The following is a 19,740-nucleotide window of genomic DNA, read 5'->3' as shown; positions in this document are numbered from 1 at the left end:
CCACCCCCCGCTTCCCACCCCAACACAGAGAAATACTGTTCCCAGAGGGCATAATGATGATGACAAACAGGAACGAAGCATGCAAATATACACATCAAGTTATAAGAAGAATTTAAATTCACTAGACTAGGAGGACTGACATTTGCACATTTCAAAGTGTAATGAAATATGAACCTGCAAATATATTTAGCTCTGAATTGTTAAAAACAATACACTTGCTAAAAATCAAAATATTCTTATGGCTTATGGTAGCCACTGTTAGGCTACCTGTCTTTACTTTTGAAAATAGAATTTTTTTTTCATATTTAAAACTTTAGTAGCCTCATCTATAAGATAATGACATACAGGTGAAGTAAATTGGAAATTATTTTAACATTTTATACCTTGTATGTGAATAGGGCACATTTATACAATTTTGGTTTTTATTGCTGTGAGTAAAGTATTAGTGATTATTAGAATGAAGCGCAAATGAAAGCTTGATTGTCCATGAATTTACTAAATTGTCCTTGGGAAAAACAGTGCAGTGCATTTTATATGAAAATGGTTAAATAGTTCAATAAACAAAAATTCTTGGAGAAATTCTGAATGTTCAACTCTTCCCCAATTCACGGGTATTTTTTTTTTTTCCATGGGTGGGTACCAGAATCAAACCCGGGTTATGGGATGGCAGGAGAGAATTCTGCCTGCTGAACCACCGTGACCTGCCCACACGGGTATTTTTAACACACATGGTATTACATCTAAACTAACGAATATTCCCTTCTGGCACTACAGAATTTTTTAAAAACTGCCCTTCTAGGCATAGATATGAGTTCTCTTATGTTAATGCAATCGTAGAACCTAAGACTTATATGGATCCTAATGTTCATAAGTATTAGAGATAAATTAATAAAAGAAAACTAAGCCTACTCTGGCTTCAGAGAGAAGAAAGTAAAGTTAACTAGGAAGCTTCAATAATCAAACTCATCTAATAAATTAATGCTATTCTCTGTAAATTTATTAATTTTTTTTTTTGGATGTTATCTCCATTAGTTGACAAAAACAATACAATTTTCCTTGACGGTGCCATAATCTTTTCACTGCTGAACTTTTTAAAACTTCAGTGGAATTTATAATTTCTGAGCTTGGTGGTTTCTGAGATAATTTTTATTCTTCAGGAATGTAATCAGTTTGAATTTATTGATGGAATCAGTCATATAATTTTTTTCCTCAAGCCAGTCCATAATTTATTCATATGTTAATAGGCCAAAAGCAGCTATTTGGAACCAAAACTTGCTTTTCATTTGCAAAGAAAAGAATGTAATCTAGTGTAGGTAGTTCATAATGTTAAGTCTAATAGGATAAGATTTAGAATTTCTTAGAAAGAAAATGAACAAAAATGTATACAAATTCCTATCCTAAATTTAACAAAGCAATAAAGAAGTGAAAGCTAGATATTATCAAATTATACTATTTGGGAATGGGACTGAGAAATGATTCTCATTGTATTCATTGATATTTTAATCCTTCACGTTAAAATGTTTAAAGTAGAAATAAGCCCTCATTAACCAAGTCTATTCACTCAGCATGAAGTGATTACTATCTGAACAATAACCTGCCTTTCTTTTTAACTTATATTTGCAACAGGAAGAGAAAATATTACTAACTAATTATGTATAAAATGTCTTCAACAGAAAAAAATTTGATATATTCAGTTAGTAGTAAGACTATCAACCAATTTTTCTATGGAACTTTTATTTTCAATATTACTTAATATCATAGTTGTATGTCAATGAATATTACCAAATCAGAGTATTACTTATCTGATATTGGCTTTTTGAAATGCTTTTGTCTGCATTCAACAATTTATGCTTAAGTGCTTGAAAATATTTCATTGTGTTAATTACTTTCACCTGACTAGACTGGGCTGATTATTGTATGCCTCATTTGTGAAGTTTATTTTGACTCTAGATTTCAATTACTTTAAATTGTTTAGAAATATAAATTCAACTAGAAAATTAATCTAATATGATTTGGAAATTAAATCTGAAGAATATGTATTAATACTTTATGGTGATTTCAGTATTTATGTTTTTAAAAAATAAATGGCAATTACCAATGATTAATGAGTTAAGTTGCAAATGTTGATTTTTTATACAAATGAATCAAAAATTCAAAATTACTATGAATCCTATGAAATTATTCTGTTCTAGGGACTTATTCATTCACTCTGAATGTTCAATATAAAATTTCCTCTGAATTTAAATGAGATAAGGCAAAGACATGAATGCAGGAACAAATGGACTTTGAAGGAGAATTCAAGAAGATATGTCAGTGTTGGAGTGCCTTTGGTTGAAAAATGCTTTTTTCTTAGCTTTTGTTAGCATGGAACAACACATTTTGTTACTTAGAGTCATTTTCTTTTGTATCCCATATATTATTCTTGGTAGAGAGGATATTCGACTTTACTTAGAAACATAATAAAGGTTTCTTTAAATTGTATTGATCAACATTTCCAAAAAATATATTTATTTATATAATAGGTGTATGGGGGGGTCTCTTTCATCTAATGCAGTGGTTAAGACAGCCCAATCCTTTCTGTGGCTAAGCCCACGCTCATTCTGCCTTCAGAGGTGGAACAGGTAGCTCAAAATTAAGATGAAAGGAGTAGTTCTATAAAAGGAAGCTTCTTATTGTATCAGAAGTTCACAATTTTGTCTGTTTTAAATATCAGGAGGTCCAGGAAGTGGGAAAGGTACTCAGAGTTTGAAAATCGCAGAACGTTATGGATTCCAATACATTTCGGTGGGAGAATTACTAAGAAAGAAGATCCACAGTACCAGCAGCAATAGAAAATGGAGTCTTATTGCCAAAATAATTACAACTGGAGAACTGGCCCCACAGGTACTGCTGTATGATTTGGTGGCATTCTGCAAAGATTTGTATATGGTTGTGAGTGAACCAGGCTTAACTGTGTTTGTTTGTTTGTTTTATCCTTTCTCTTTGTGAAAGGAAACCACAATTACAGAGATAAAACAGAAATTGATGCAAATACCTGATGAAGAGGGTATTGTTATTGATGGATTTCCAAGAGATGTGGCCCAAGCTCTATCTTTTGAGGACCAAGTAAGACTGTCTCTTTTTATTTTCAATGACCTACTTTCACTTAATACTTTGAAATAATAGTAAAAAAGATTTCTTGGAAGATTTACTACTATTTTTGATGAATGCTGGTCTGAAAACATTAGCAAGCACATCAGTGTAGGTTGGCAGAAGGTCATTTCCTTGGCACACATGTTTAAAAATTGGAGACAGTCTCTGCCAAATAGAAAAGATAAAAATTAATCATAGAATTAATTATTTTTGCTTAATAATGAAAACCCCTCTTAACCCTATTTCAGAACACTTTCCCTAAGATTATTTTTCATTTTTAATTTCTAAAAACAGGCCTTTTTGAGTCCCATCCAGGGACGTAAAACTTCACCAGGTACTTACATTCCTACCAAGTAAGGAAACTTTCTTCATTGAATTGTGAGATACTAAGTGACCTACCTTTATTTTTTATTTTATTTTATTTTTTTATTAATTAAAAAATTAACTAACACAACATTTAGAAATTATTCTGTTCTACATATACAATCAGTAATTCCCAACCAATATCATCACATAGATGCGTATTCATCATTTCTTAGTACATTTGCATCGATTTAGAAAAAGAAATAAAGACAACAGAAAAAGAAATAAAACGATAATAGAGAGAAAGAAATAAAAAACACACACACACACACAAAAACTATACCTCAGATGCAGCTTCATTCAGTGTTTTAACCTAATTACATTACAATTAGGTAGTATTGTTCTGTCCATTTCTGAGTTTTTGTATCCAGTCTTGTTGCACAGTCTGTTTCCCTTCAGCTCCAATTACCCATTATCTTACCCTATTTCTGTCTCCTGATGGTCTCTGTTACCAATGAGATATTCCAAGATTATTCTCTAATGTCGGTTCACATCAGTGGGACGATACAGTATTTGTCCTTTAGTTTTTGGCTAGTCTCACTCAGCATAATGTTCTCTAGGTCTATCCATGTTATTACATGCTTCATAAGTTTATTCTGTCTTAAAGCTGCATAATATTCCATCGTATGTATATACCACAGTTTGTTTAGCCACTCGTCTGTTGATGGACATTTTGGCTGTTTCCATCTCTTTGCAATTGTAAATAATGCTGCTATAAACATTGGTGTGCAAATGTCCGTTTGTGTCTTTGCCCTTAAGTCCTCTGAGTAGATACCTAGCAATGGTATAGCTGGGTCGTATGGCAATTCTATATTCAGCTTTTTGAGGAACCGCCAAACTGCCTTCCACAGTGGTTGCACCATTTGACATTTCCACCAACAGTGGATAAGTGTACCTCTTTCTCCACATCCTCTCCAGCACTTGTCATTTTCTGTTTTGTTGATAATGGCCATTCTGGTGGGTGTGAGATGATATCTCATTGTGGTTTTGATTTGCATTTCTCTAATGGCCAGGGACGTTGAGCATCTCTTCATGTGCCTTTTGGCCATTTGTATTTCCTCTTCTGAGAGGTGTCTGTTCAAGTCTTTTTCCTGTTTTGTAATTGGATTGGCTGTCTTTTTGTGGTTGAGTTGAACAATCTCTTTATAAATTCTGGATACTAGACCTTTATCTGATATGTCATTTCCAAATACTGTCTCCCATTGTGTAGGCTGTCTTTCTACTTTATTGATGAAGTTCTATGATGCACAAAAATGTTTAATTTTGAGGAGCTCCTATTTCTTTCTTTCTTTCTTCAGTGCTCTTGCTTTAGGTTTAAGGTCCATAAAACCACCTCCAATTGTAAGATTCATAAGATATCTCCCTACATTTTCCTCTAACTGTTTTATGGTCTTAGACCTAATGTTTAGATCTTTGATCCATTTTGAGTTAACTTTTGTATAGGGTGTGAGATACGTGTCCTCTTTCATTCTTTTGCATATGGATATCCAGTTCTCTAGGCACCATTTATTGAAGAGTCTGTTCTGTCTCAGGTGAGTTGGCTTGACTGCCTTATCAAAGATCAAATGTCCATAGATGAGAGGGTCTATATCTGAGCACTCTATTCAATTCCATTGGTCGATATATCTATCGTTATGCCAGTACCATGCTGTTTTGACCACTGTGGCTTCATAATATGCCTTAAAGTCAGGCAGCATGAGACCTCCAGCTTCATTTTTTTTCCTCAAGATACTTTTAGCAATTTGGGGCACCCTGCCCTTCCAGATAAATTTGCTTATTGGTTTTTCTATTTCTGAAAAATAAGTTGTTGGGATTTTGATTGGTATTGCGTTGAATCTGTAAATCAATTTAGGTAGAATTGACATCTTAACTATATTTAGTCTTCCAATCCATGAACACAGTATACCCTTCCATCTATTTAGGTCTTCTGTGATTTCTTTTAACAGTTTTTTGTAGTTTTCTTTGTATAGGTCTTTTGTCTCTTTAGTTAAATTTATTCCTAAGTATTTTATTCTTTTAGTTGCAATTGTAAATGGAGTTCGTTTCTTGGTTTCCCACTCAGCTTGTTCATTGGTAGTGTATAGGAACACTACAGATTTTTGATGTTGATCTTGTAACCTGCTACTTTGCTGTATTCATTTATTAGCTCTAGTAGTTTTGCTGTGGATTTTTCAGGGTTTTCGACGTATAGTATCATATCATCTGCAAACAGTGATAGTTTTACTTCTTCCTTTCCAATTTTGACGCCCTGTATTTCTTTTTCTTGTCTAATTGCTCTGGCTAGAACCTCCAACACAATGTTGAATAATAGTGGTGATAATGGACATCCTTGTCTTGTTCCTGATCTTAGGGGGAAAGTTTTCAATTTTTCCCCATTGAGGATGATATTAGCTGTGGGTTTTTCATATATTCCCTCTATCATTTTAAGGAAGTTCCCTTGTATTCCTATCCTTTGAAGTGTTTTCAACAGGAAAGTATGTTGAATCTTGTCAAATGCCTTCTCTGCATCAATTGAGATGATCATGTGATTTTTCTGCTTTGATTTGTTGATATGGTGTATTACATTAATTGATTTTCTTATGTTGAACCATCCTTGCATACCTGGGATGAATCTTACTTGGTCATGATGTATAATTCTTTTACTGTGTTGCTGGATTCGATATGCTAGAATTTTGTTGAGGATTTTTGCATCTATATTCATTAGAGAGATTGGTCTGTAGTTTTCTTTTTTTGTAATATCTTTGCCTGGTTTTGGTATGAGGGTGATGTTGACTTCATAGAATGAATTAGGTTGCTTTCCTTCCACTTCGATTTTTTTGAAGAGTTTGAGCAGCAGAGTTGGTACTAATTCTTTCTGGAATGTTTGGTAGAATTCACATGTGAAGCCATCTGGTCCTGGACTTTTCTTTTTGGGAAGCTTTTGAATGACTGATTCAATTTCTTTACTTGTGACTGGTTTGTTGAGGTCATCTATTTCTTCTTGAGTCAAAGTTGGTTGTTCATGTCTTTCTAGGAACCTGTCCATTTAATCTACATTGCTGTATTTATTAGCATAAAGTTGTTCATAGTATCCTGTTATTTCCTCCTTTATTTCTGTGAGGTCAGTGGTTATGTCTCCTCTTCCATTTCTGATCTTATTTATTTGCATCCTCTCTCTTCTTCTTTTTGTCAGCCTTGCTAAGGGCCCATCAATCTTGTTGATTTTCTCATAGAACCAAATTCTGGTCTTATTGATTTCCTCTATTGTTTTCATGTTCTCAATTTCATTTATTTCTGCTCTAATCTTTGTTATTTCTTTCCTTTTGCTTGCTTTGGGGTTAGTTTGCTGTTCTTTCTCCAGTTCTTCCAAGTGGAAAGTTAATTCCTGCATTTTTGCCCTTTCTTCTTTTCTGATATAGGCATTGAGGGCAATAAATTTCCCTCTTAGCACTGCCTTTGCTGCGTCCCATAGGTTTTGATACGTTGTGTTTTCATTTTCATTCGCCTCGAGATATTTACTAATTTCTCTTGTAATTTCTTCCTTGACCCACTGGTTGTTTACGAGTGTGTTGTTGAGCCTCCACATATTTATGAATTTTCTGGCACTCCGCCTATTATTGATTTCCAACTTCATTCCTTTATGATCTGAGAAAGTGTTATGTATGATTTCAATCTTTTTAAATTTGTTAAGACTTGCTTTGTGACCCAGCATATGGTCTATCTTTGAGAATGATCCATGAGCACTTGAGAAAAAGGTGTATCCTGCTGTGGGGTGTAATGTCCTATAAATGTCTGTTAAGTCTAGCTCATTTATTGTAATATTCAAATTCTCTGTTTCTTTATTGATCCTCTGTCTAGATGTTCTGTCCATTGATGAGAGTGGGGAATTGAAGTCTCCAACCATTATGGTAGATGTGTCTATTTCCCTTTTCAGTATTTGCAGTGTATTCCTCACGTATTTTGGAGCATTCTGATTCGGTGCATAAATATTTATGATTGTTATGTCTTCCAGTTTAATTGTTGCTTTTATTAGTAGATAGTATCCTTCTTTGTCTCTTTTAACTGTTTTACATTTGAAGTCTAATTTGTTGGATATTAGTATAGCTACTCTTGCTCTTTTCTGGTTGTTATTTGCATGAAATATCTTTTCCCAACCTTTCACTTTCAAAATATCTTTTCCCAACCTTTCACTTTCAACCTATGTTTATCTTTGGGTCTAAGATGTGTTTCCTGTAGACAGCATATAGAAGAATCCTGTTTTTTAATCCATTCTGTCAGTGTATGTCTTTTGATTGGGAAATTCAGTCCATCAACATTTAGTGTTATTACTGTTTGGGTAATACTTTCCTCTACCATTTTGCCTTTTGTATGATATATATCATATCCAATTTTCCTTCTTTCTACACTCTTCTCCACACCTCTCTCTTCTGTCTTTTTGTATCTGACTCTAGTGCTCCCTTTAGTATTTCTTGCAGAGCTGGTCTCTTGGTCACAAATTCTCTCAGTGATTTTTTGTCTGAAAATGTTTTCATTTCTCCCTCATTTTTGAAGGACAGTTTTTCTGGATATAGAATTCTTGGTTGGCAGTTTTTCTCTTTTAGTAATTTAAATATATCATCTCACTGTCTTCTTGCCTCCATGGTTTCTGCTGAGAAATCTACACATAGTCTTATTGGGTTTCCCTTGTATGTGATGGATTGTTTTTCTCTTGCTGCTTTCAGGATCCTCTCTTTCTCTTTGACCTCTGACATTCTAACTAGTAAGTGTCTTGGAGAACGCCTGTTTGGATCTATTCTCTTTGGGGTGTGCTGCACTTCTTGAATCTGTAATTTTAGGTCTTTCATAAGAGTTGGGAAATTTTCAGTGATAGTTTCTTCCATTAGTTTTTCTCCTCCTTTTCCCTTCTCTTCTCCTTCTGGGACACCCATAACATGTATATGTGTGCACTTCATATCATTCAATTCCCTGAGCCCCTGCTCAAATTTTCCCATTCTTTTCCCTATAGTTTCTGTTTCTTTTTGGATTTCAGATGTTCCATCCTCCAGTTCACTAATTCTAACCTCTGTCTCTTGAAATCTACCATTGTAGGTTTCCATTGTTTTTTTTTCATCTCTTCTACTGTATCTTTCATTCCCATAAGTTCTGTGATTTGTTTTTTCAGACTTTCCATTTCTTCTTTTTGTTCATCCCTTGCCTTCTTCATGTCCTCCCTCAATTTATTGATTTGGTTTTTGAAGAGATTTTCCATTTCTGTTCGTATATTCAGAATTAGTTGTCTCAGCTCCTGTATCTCATTTGAGCTATTGGTTTGTTCCTTTGACTGGGCCATATCTTCAATTTTCCTGGTGTGATTTCTTATTTTTTGCTGGCGTCTGGACATTTAATCAGATTTCCCTGAGTGTGGGACCCAGCAGGTTGAAAGACTTTCCTGTGAAGTCTCTGGGCTCTGTTTTTCTTATCCTGCCCAGAATGTGGCGCTTGTTTGTCTGTGGGTCCCACCAGCAAAAGATGTTGTGGCTCCTTTAACTTTGGAAGTCTCTCCCTGCTGGGTGCATGGTGGAGACAGAGGAAAGGTTGTAGGCTGGTTTTAATGGCTTCAAATTGCGAAGTCCTGGGATCTGAATTCCTTGAGAGAGGGATTCCACCTGAGTTGCGTTTCACCCCTCCCGCGGGGAAGGTTCAGGTGGTAGAGAGCCCTGAAAGCAGCCTGTTTCTGCGTTTGGGGCAGTTGCAACCTGTGTAATCCCAGCGCTGAGTCCAGAGGCGACCAAGGCTCCATAGAAACAGCCGCAGAAGGCTCTGTGTCACCCCCTTTCCTCTTTTTCAGTTAGCCCAATAGGCGACTTCTGCCTTGATCAGTTTCGCCTGAGCTGGGGGCCTATTTTTAGTAGTCAGAATTTGTTTATTAATGCCACTATTGGTGTTTGGTTGGACTCAGTCCCTGCTACTGTTAGAGACTCTTTCCTTTCCCTCCGGGAAGCTGCTTGTGGGGGGGGGCGCCGGTCGCCAGCCGCCGCGGCTTGGGGAACTTGCTGATCCAAGACTTGCAGCTGGTCTGGGAAGCCACCCGCGAGGGAGGGGTGCCAGCCGCAGGCTGCCGCGGCTTGAGGAACTCGCCTCTCCGACACTCTCAGTCAGTCCGGGAAGCCACCCATGAGGGAGGGGTGCCGGTTGCCAGCCGCCGTGGCCCGGGAAAGCGCGTGCCGCTCGGGGAACTCACCACTGCGGAGTCTCGCAGCCAGTCCAGCTGGTCCAGACTGGGGTATGCTGTGTGTCCAGTCTCTGTCGTGGCTCTGGGAGTTGTTCTGGAGGAGGAACTAAGACGCGTGCACCTTACTAAGCCGCCATCTTGGCCCCTCTCCACCCACCTTTATTAAAGTAGGGTTCGAGTTGCCAAAATTTACTCAAACTTGAGCAGACTATGGTTGCTTAACATCCAATGCATCTGTTTTTAAAAAAATGGATCAGTTAAAATATTTCATGCTCTCTAATCTTTTAAAAGAGAGTATGATAATTTTTCATTAAAAGTTTCAATTACAAAAATTATATATATTCATAAAAAGTGTAAGCTCTGGTGAAAAAGTGAAACTCCACAAATACCTCCCTTTCATATGGAATATAGAAATAGAAAAAGTCTATACCTCCCTTTCATCCATTTCTATTTCTATAGAGATACTGTTGTTATATAATCTTCCAGATCTTTTTGTATATATTATATGCATATACACACACTCATACACACACATACATGCATATATGCAAATGCATTTTGAATTTTACAGCTATTTCCAAACTACCCTCCAAAAGCCTTTTATAAGTTATACTCTCATCAATGATGAATAAAAGTGTCTTTTTCTCCAGACCCTATCCAACCAGATAATTCATATTTAAAGTTTTTGCCAACCTAAGTGGAAAATGCTATTTCATTTTTTAAATATATGTCTTGGATCTTTACTCAGGTTTAGTAGATTGTCATATATTTATTGACCATTTGTGTTTCTTTCTTTGTGAATTGCCTGTTCACCTTTCTATACATTTGTTTACCTTTTTCTGGCTTTTTTTATATATCTTTTTCTTATTTATTTGAAGAAACTTTTTAACTTATTGCAGATATTGTATCAGATAGGATTGGTGAATTTAGGTGTAAATTTATGTCTCATATGAAAGAAACCTCCAGTTAGGCAGTTTAGGGCCGGAAGGTAGCTTCGTAAAGCATCTCTTTATTCACATTAACTGTTTGAACCACCTGTTGTTCCAGAATGTCTTTCTCCCTCAGAGTTCCCCTCCCATGGTAAGCCCATAACCTCTAGTGCTTGCTTGATGTAAGGGGTGGTTCTGGATGCCTTGAAGAGAAAACAACAAGAAAATTGGATCAATTGTTGCTTTTGCTGCCACATGTTATTGCTGTTGAAAATGGTTGCTATGGCAGTTTCATGTGATTCTTGGCTGTGGGTGGAAGTATGAGAGCAGGTAGGCAGGCATTGCCACCCAAACTTGGCCACCCTCCTCATTTGATGAACTGCACTGGGTTGATACAAGCAAATAAAGCAACTTGATAATTTCTTTTTATTGCCTTTCAAACATGCTGTATTGTATCTCTTCTCTTCTGGATAAGAACTCAGGCAGATCCCATAGCTTTTCTGGTCACTTTGAAAACATTAGCATTTCATTTTCAGATAGTAAAACTTCCAGTCCAATCTAAGTAAAAATCTCGGTTTTTCATTCAGTGTAACATACCTCTGCAGTCTCAGCTTGGGACCTGGTTCAGACTCAGAAATCTAAGTGGCGTCTTAGAATCCTGAAGTCATTCTTCATGTGGCTTGGAAAGATGCCAAAGGTGGGGGGGGGGGAGGATGCCATGTAGGGAAGAAGCAGGAATGTATAGCTCTCCAGCAATTCTCTCTGGATACCTCATCAGTTTCCATAGTCTCTTATGGAGTCTGGATATGGATGATGGAGAAAGGGTCACAACATGGATTTGGGGCCACCTGTTAGCAAATTCTATAGGATGATCTATTATCTCTTTGTAGAATGTGTGATTACTTGCTTTTATTGTTCTCAATCATTCTTCTGAGGACTGAAAATTCTGACTCAACATTTTCTTAGGTTAGCATTATAGCAGCCTAGACTTCAGGTCCTTGGTCACTGCATTCAGTACAGCAGGGTCAGAGGTCGGTGCTGCCATCTTTTGCTGGTCCTGCATGAGTTTCATAGGATGCAGAGGCAAAGCAGAAGTGCTTATGTGAGGCAAAGTGTTAAGATCAGCCTGACTACCCCACACCCTATGTAGGCTTAAACTGCCAAAGATTTTCTCTAAGCCAGCTTTTTTTTTTTTTAGGACACATGTGGACACGTATGTGCACACACACATGCAGACATTTTCCCCAAAACATTCAGGTCCAGGATTTAAGGTGTGGATTGCTGACATCAGCTATATACTAATGATGAGAAGACCATTGCAAGAAAAGAATGTCACGCTCAGGAGACTTAAAGGACAAAGTATATTTTTCTCTCAAGGAATAGCCCCAATGTGAACAGTCCCAGACTTGTTGGGCAGCTTTCCTCCTTGAGGTTATTTAGGAACAATGGTTCCTTCCAAGTTGGGTGGGTTTTTTTTTTTTTTTTTTTTTTTTTGCTGTCTTCAAGGACACTGTCATCATCATCAGTATGGCTGCAGCAGAGTTGATACCACATCTGGTTTCCAGCTGGCAGGCAGGGAAAAGAGAATATGAGGGCCCGAGGTCCCAGATCTGAGAGTGTCATACATGGCTTCTGCTCACATGGCATTTTTGCGAGCTTAGTCACGTTCTACTCACAAGGAAGGTTGTGATATCTAGTCCCGCTGGGCAGCCAGGTGCCTCACTACAATTCTATTACTATGGGAGGGTGGGAGAACTATCAGCTTTCTACCAAGTTTGCCCCCTTGGCCATCCAAGCATCTCCAATGCTCCCTTCTTCCCGTATGTAGAATGTTCTCACTCATTCCCCAAGCAAACAATCCAGAGTCCTATCATCTAGTTCAAAAGTTGAAAACCTCTCATTGATGTACCGTCTTCACTGTTAGGTTCGGGTTTGGCTCTTCATACTCAGTTACCTCTAAATGAAAACTTAAGTTATGCGTCTTTCCTGCCATTAGTATCAGCGGAGGAGCAAGACCAGGATAAGTGAAACAAAGCCTTCCTCTCAGGAAAGAGGAGTTTGGGAATATACGGTAGTCAGTGAGCCTTAGCAAATAACAAATCCTTTTAGGCAGGCCCCTGCCCTAGCAACAGAGTGATTTCCTTGGTCAGTCCATTTGGAAACTCCTGGTTCTGCAATCTTGGAGTAACTCTTTGTCTGTTCTGAGGCTCCTGTCCCTCTGAGAACTTTTTCCTTGTCCATTACCCTGTCTGGCCACACCGAAGTGGTGTTTTGGAAACTAAACCCTCCTTGGGAGATGTTTTAAGTTTTAAAAATCACAGGCTTTTCCCAGCTACACTTATAGCTACTCTGGCAATACCATTTCCCCAACAACTTGTAAGGCTTCTGCTCTTTTTGCTTCCAGTCAGTTCCACCTACCTGTAATTGCAACCAAAGTTCTTATCTGGGTATAGTTATTAAACCTGATATATCTCCTAGTTTTCTCATTTTAATGGCAGTTACACTGAGATATCCAAAACAAGAGGCCTGGGTAGGAAGGCAACATCTTTAGTCTGGGTTTTGCCTCAGGGCTGGGTCCCCTTTTTTGCAGGGTCAGGAGGGAGAAGGGGCAAGTTTATGAGAAGTCTTTGAGAAAGGCTTTAAGCATTGACAGTCTACCGTACGAAAGTGTAGAAGCTGTTGGCTTTTTCAACTTTGTGAGGTCATAAAGCACAGTTTGCTGTCTTTTCTTTTTTATACCTGCTTGCAAATTAGTCAGTTCTTTCTTGGGTTCCTCTATTTCTTGTAATATGCTGCTAAAACCAACAAGAAGCAGTCTATGAATACTAACATTCTGGGTCTTTCTAGACATTTCTTCTCTTGCTACGGGCTCCTTAAGAGCATGGTCTCCCTTCTAAGTCATCATTTGGCCCGATTGTTGAAAAGAGATAAGAGATTAGTGAGGGAAAAGGAATCAGATGGGCAAGAGTGAGAATCCAGGAGCATTCCGTTCCCAACCCAAACATCAAACTGAAGTTGCTGCATAGCCCAGATTTCACTAGATATCCAAGATTACACAATGAGAATTTAAACAAATTGTTGTGTTTCGTTTTTTGTTTTTTTTTTTGTATACTGTATGACGGGGTCACATTTCATTCTTTTTCCATGTAAGTATCCCATTATTGTAGCACCATTTGTTGAATTTTTGTTTGCTTGGTTTTGTTGGTTTCTTTTCTGTTTGTTTGATTGGGAAGTGCATGGGCTGGGAATCGAACCGGGGTCTCCTGAATGGCAGGCGAGAATTCTACCACTGAACTACTCTCGCACCCCCACAAATTGATTTTTAAATGTTGTAGAACTTCATATTCTATGAGATGGGAGTGGAGAGAAAAACTAAATTTCTGAAATAAGGATGTGTTAACCAAACCAACATAGAGCTCAAACTGATAAAAAGAACTTCTGTGATGTTATTATTGGAAATGAAAGAAGAACACCTACACCAAGTCTGTAAGAAAACTGACACTAATATGATATATTCAACTATCTTGCCCGAGCTTATTTTCCAATTTTACCTCTCTACATATGCATCGTACTTCCTGTTTCTCACAGTGACCTGCTTCTGCAATTTCCTCACTAAAGATGGTTCTTTTCCACTTTCTTCGTCCATGAAAACCTTTATTTATCCTCCCAGATTCAGATCAGGTGCCACCCAATCCATTAAACCTTTGCTGAGTATCTCAGGTCCAAATAAATTGCTTTTTCCTGTGAATTGACACAATACTAGTTAGTGCCTATTTAATTCAGTCTTTCATTAGAATTGCTGTTATCTTCCTATTAAAAATATGGAAATAATCAATTCACAGATATTCATTTGCTTTGTTTTTCTTTTTTATATTGTAGTAACATATATGCAACTCAGAATTTCCCATTTTAACCAATTACTAACCACGATTCAGCGATAGTAATTACATGCACAATATTGTGCTACCATCCCCAACATTTCTTACCCAAACTTTTTCATCACAAAAACCCATTAAGCGGGTGGGCCACGGTGGCTCAGTGGCAGAATTCTCACCTGCCATGCCAGAGACCGAGGTTCATTTCGTGGTGCCTGCCCATGCAAAAAAAAAAAACAAAAACCGTTAAGCAATAACTCCCCATCCCCCTTACCCTCTGACTCCTAGTAATCTATAATCTACTTTCTGTCTCTATGACTTTACTTATTTTATGTATATCATATAAGTGAGATCATATAATATTTGTTTTTGTGTGTCTGGCTTATTTCATTCAACATGATGTCTTCAAGATTTATCCATGTAGTAGCATGTATCAAGACTTAATTCCTTTTTATGACCGAATAACATTCCATTGCATGTATATGCCACATTTTGCTCATCTGTTAATCTGTTGATGACACTTGGGTTGTTTCTACCTATTGGATACTGTGAATGATGCTGCTGTGAATAATGGTGTGCAAATAACTGAGTCCCTGCTTTCAGTTCTTTTGTGTATATACCAAGAAGTGAGATTGCTAAGTCATGTGGTAATTTTACATTCAACTTTCTGAAGAACTACCAAACTGATTTCCATGATAATCTGTACTGATGCATATGGACCTAGCTCATTATTATAACTATTTCATAATTTTATTAGTGGACATTCAGGTTGCTTTCAAGTTTTTGTTGTTACCAACAATTCTGTGATAAATATGCTGTACACATCTCCCTTTACATATGTAGAAGAATTGTCTCTGGAAAATTCCTAGAAATGGGTTTGCTATGCTGGAGGCTATATATATTTCTAATGTTAATAGAATTTGTTAATATGATAGCAAAACTGGTTTTATCAATTTATGATCATTCCTTTCCTATTTCTCCACATCTCACCCATACTTAAATTTCAGATCTTTAAATCTTATATCATCTGATGGATTAGAAATGGTCTTTTATTGCTGTTTTAATTTGCATTCTCCTAATTAATACTGAATGGAAGCATTTTTAAAATGTTTATTGGCCATTTGAGTTTCCTTTTTTGAGAATTACTTGAATATAAACTCAGTCCTTTTTTTTTTTCTGTTGGATTGTTTGAATTTTCTTATTGATTTGTATATTCTGGATACTAATCCTGTGCTGTCTATCTTGAATGTATTTTATTTTTCTCAACAATGTTTAAGATATCTTTTGCCCTAAAGAAGTTTAAAATTTTGGTGTGGTAAATTTATCAGTATTTTCCTATTGGCTTATGCGGTTGAGTCTTAAGAAAGTGTTACTTGTATTCTCACAACACAATCTATATTTTCTAGTTATTTTTAGTTTTGTTTTGAATGTTCAGGTATTGCTTTTATCTGTATTAATTTTGGCATATAATGTGAAGTAGAGGTAGAATTTATTATATGTTTTAAATGGAAATGAAAAATATATTTAGTGGTACAAAGATCATTTATAGCCTAGTACATCTTTTCCTCACTGATTTGAAATGACGATATTGAATTCCTCTTAGACATTGGTCTGCCTGCTGTGTCAGTATTCACTTATTTTGCCTGATTATGTATTTCTGCATGTGGTTTGACTCGAAGACCTCTAAATTATATCTTGATGTCTAAACAGCAGTCCCCTCTCCTTCTTTTTCTTCCTTAAATGGACTATTTTCAAGCATTTGCTCTTCTTTATAGAAGTTTAGAATCAGTTTGTCAGAGCAATGAAAAAAATTTTGAGATTTATGTTTGAATTTATAGATTAATTTTCAGAGAACAGATATCTTCCCACCCTGAGGGCCATATCATCCATTTATTTAGGTCTTGTTTTGTGTTCTTTTACAAGCAAAATTTTGAAGTTTTCCATGTCTAAGTCTTGTATATTTTTGTTTGTTTTTTTGCTAGGTAGTTTATAGTTTTGCTTATCATTTGTGCTGCAAACTTCATTTCTTCTTCCCTTCTCAACACAACTGTCCCAATGACCCCACACCTGCCCTGCCAAGTTATCACATTCCTTTATTTCATTCAGGTCTATTAAGTGTTGTTGATTTGAAGTGGAGATAAATATTAGAGTTTTGATGTCCAGGCAAAGAAAGGTTTCAAATGACTGCTTAAAAAATGACCTTGAGTTCAATTCTCATATCTTCATGTAGGTCATTGGGGCTAGTTACCACCTCAGGGCAGTGTAGCAGGTTTGACTGTCTTTTACCATGTGCTCTTGGCCAATTTTCTGATCCTTGTGAGACCTCAACATCTTCCTTTGCAGAGCGAGGATAGGGATACCTCACAGGCTCATTGTGAAGAAGAAATGAGGTGATGTACCTGTAGTTCTTAGCATGGTGAGTGTCATAGAGAGCACTTCATGAAAAGAAGTGGTTATTAATATTAGCCTGGATGACTGTGCCTCTAAACATGCTGTGAATAAATCCCTGTAGACTTACAGAGGGAAAAGCCTCACCAGCTCTTCCCTCCCTTTTGTCAGAGGCATTGAAGACAGAAAGGTTTCCTTCTACAGGCTGTTTTTCAAGTTGTTTGATGGAACCCTTAGAAACTGCCTTGAGGCATGTGGGTTGCCCACACCAGCCCTGCTTTTATGTGTTTTATATTTTGTGGTCCCACATAAGACTCTGAAGAAAGTTTTCTATTGCTAAACATGTTAGGAAACCGCTCCAGTGATTCCGTCAGCCAGAGTCCTGGGCCATTCCAAACTGCTGGACCCGAAGCACTTGAAAGCTGAGTATTTACCCTGGCCCACTCCCCATTCCCCACTTCTCTTCCCACTCCCAGAGCAAGAAAGAATGAATAACAAATTATTTGGTGACGATAATCCAGGATTTCGAAACAATCCTGTGGTAGAACTGATACTGCGGGAGCACAAGCTAAGCACCAGGCACTGGACTGTGCTTTGTGTTTTATTTTTTAATATTATTATTGACACATCTTCGCACAAATACAGTCCATACATGGTGTACCATCAGTGGCTCACAGTATCACCACCATGATCATTTTTTAGAACCTTTGCATCTGTACTGCATTTTAATTTTATCATCTCATTTAGCATCAAGCTGTGGGTGTGCTCACCCCTCATCAGTGTAAGAAGATCAATTTGGTTACAGTCAGCTGTCCCTAACTCCGTTCAATGCATTGCCCGTGGCGTGAGCTCTTCTAAGAACTGCCTACTGCAGCATCCCTGGGATGGGGGCTGGAGGTGGTTAGCACACCTGCGAACACTGGTTCTTTCCTGTGACCTGTGACATAGCGCAGTGACATCTGTGCAGGCACCCACAGATCTGAAGTGTTGTGAAATGAGTTTCTTAGTTTTTCATGTTAAAACAGACTCAAAACTCCTGCCGTTCTGTGTAGTCTGCTTTGATTCCACCTAATTTGCCTTGTGCAGTCTCCCTCCCAGGGGGTGGTCCTGCAGTGCTGCCGCCTTCCCTGTACAGACAAGGCTTGTGCATTGACTTCCATGTGGTATTAATGTGGGGAGAGGGTTGACATCTCTGACTACCTTTTCTGGGACCTGTGCAGACTTTTCTTGGTGATAATACTGGTTGGTTTTCTTCCAAGTTATACGAAAAATGTATTTGATGTTTTTGTAATCCAAATGTGGTAAAGATCCAGACTTTTACTTTCTATTGTATGTATAGATACCAAGTGATATTAAACCGACCTAATTTTTCAACTATCCCTATAATTTTGATTCTAATATTAGTGCAAAGCATATCGTTTCTAGAATGCTGTTTAATTTTGGAATATACGTAGCTCAAAATTGATTTTTATCATGTTACACTTTACTCCCTAACATTAGCTATTATCTCAGAAAACCTAAGTAACTTGCCTAAAACCAGCAAGCAAGGTTTAGAGCTAGGGTTTAATCCTGGAGGGGCCACAGATTCTAGACCATTCGTTTTTTTTTTAACCTTATGTAACAGACTAGCAGCCTTCAGGCTAAATGTGGGCTGCAGACAATTTTTTAAAAAGGCATAATGAGTCCTGAAATTGGGAGATTTCAAGTTAAAAAGCAGACATCTGACTTTTCTTGAAAATCTGGCCATTCTGAGTCCAGGTTCTGACATCCAGTAGGAATGGCTGCAGCAGGGCAGCGGCGCTCCAGTTCATCATAGTGTCCGCCCTGTCCCCAGCCAGCATCTCTCCTGTCATCACCAGCCAGCTCCTTATCAGGCATCCGAGCGCGTATCCTACAGCGCCGCTTCTCCTCCCCTTGTTTCAGCTGTGACCCCCCACTGGCCCAGGAAGCTGCTCACCATTTCCCATCAGGTCCCTTCGGCTGCTGCTGGTTAGCATTCGCTGTGAGACAGGCTACGCCCTGTTTCTGTTTACTTCTTTTCCACTACAGCCGAGGCCCACGCACGAGATGACAATGTGGTCAGCTCCTCTCCCGGAGGACCTTCCCGGGAGTGAGTCAGTTCAAGGTTTTCCTAAAGACTCAGCCTGCTGAAGAGCAGAAATCTCTGCTTTTCTGCCTGTCCCCCACATCTTCGCTGAGCCCACGAGGTGCAGAGTTGGCTATTTACATGATTACCGCAGGGGAAGGAAGGGAGACATAATAAATTAATAATAGTTGTAATAGTAACAATAGTGACCCTATATTGAGAATTTACTGTATGCCAGAGACCATTCTGAACACACTGTAAAGTTATTCTTCAAAACGATCCTATGATGTAAATAAAACTATTATCCCCACTTTACGCATGAGGAAATGGAGGTTAGTTCTAAGAAGAGATTGGGGAACAGAGTCACAGTTAGCAAGAGATAGAGATGGGATTCGAACCCAGGTAAGTCCTGAGCCTTAACCACCACCTACTTTTTTAGAAACATAGATTGATATTTCAGAGTATTCTCTAGTGACAATTGTGGCAATATTACTTTGTAACCTAAAATCTACTAATAGTAAATGAAACAAACAAAGAAAAGATTTGGGGCTGGAACAAGAAGTACAGAGGATACAAGTAAAGTAAATTGCCTAGTTTCAAATCCAAATTAAAGGTGTTATTTAATTCTAGCAGGGGGATAAAATGGATGAGAGAGAAGAGAAGCACTGGATGGTCCTCAGCGTTTCAGATTATGAAAAGACACAGGTGTCCAGGAGAAGAAATTTCCTTCACATGAGAGCTTTTTATAACATTGTGCCTTGGGTTAATTATGAAGTA

General features: G+C 37.7%; 1 protein-coding gene across 1 annotated transcript in view; it reads left to right on the top strand.

Annotated features, from left to right (window-relative positions):
* Positions 1-19,740, top strand: part of AK5 (adenylate kinase 5) — a 303,940-nt gene that overhangs the window by 13,063 nt on the left and 271,137 nt on the right. Inside the window, exons 4-5 of the mRNA XM_077120572.1 lie at positions 2,714-2,883; positions 2,992-3,105. Coding sequence (XP_076976687.1) covers positions 2,714-2,883; positions 2,992-3,105 — 284 coding nt within the window. The remainder of the gene's footprint in view (positions 1-2,713; positions 2,884-2,991; positions 3,106-19,740) is intronic.

This window comes from Tamandua tetradactyla, chromosome 11 (assembly GCF_023851605.1).
Source record: "Tamandua tetradactyla isolate mTamTet1 chromosome 11, mTamTet1.pri, whole genome shotgun sequence".
In the NCBI taxonomy this organism is placed as follows: Eukaryota; Metazoa; Chordata; class Mammalia; order Pilosa; family Myrmecophagidae; genus Tamandua; species Tamandua tetradactyla.
Note: the sequence above shows the minus strand (reverse complement) of the source record. Positions and strands in the feature narration are given on the sequence as shown.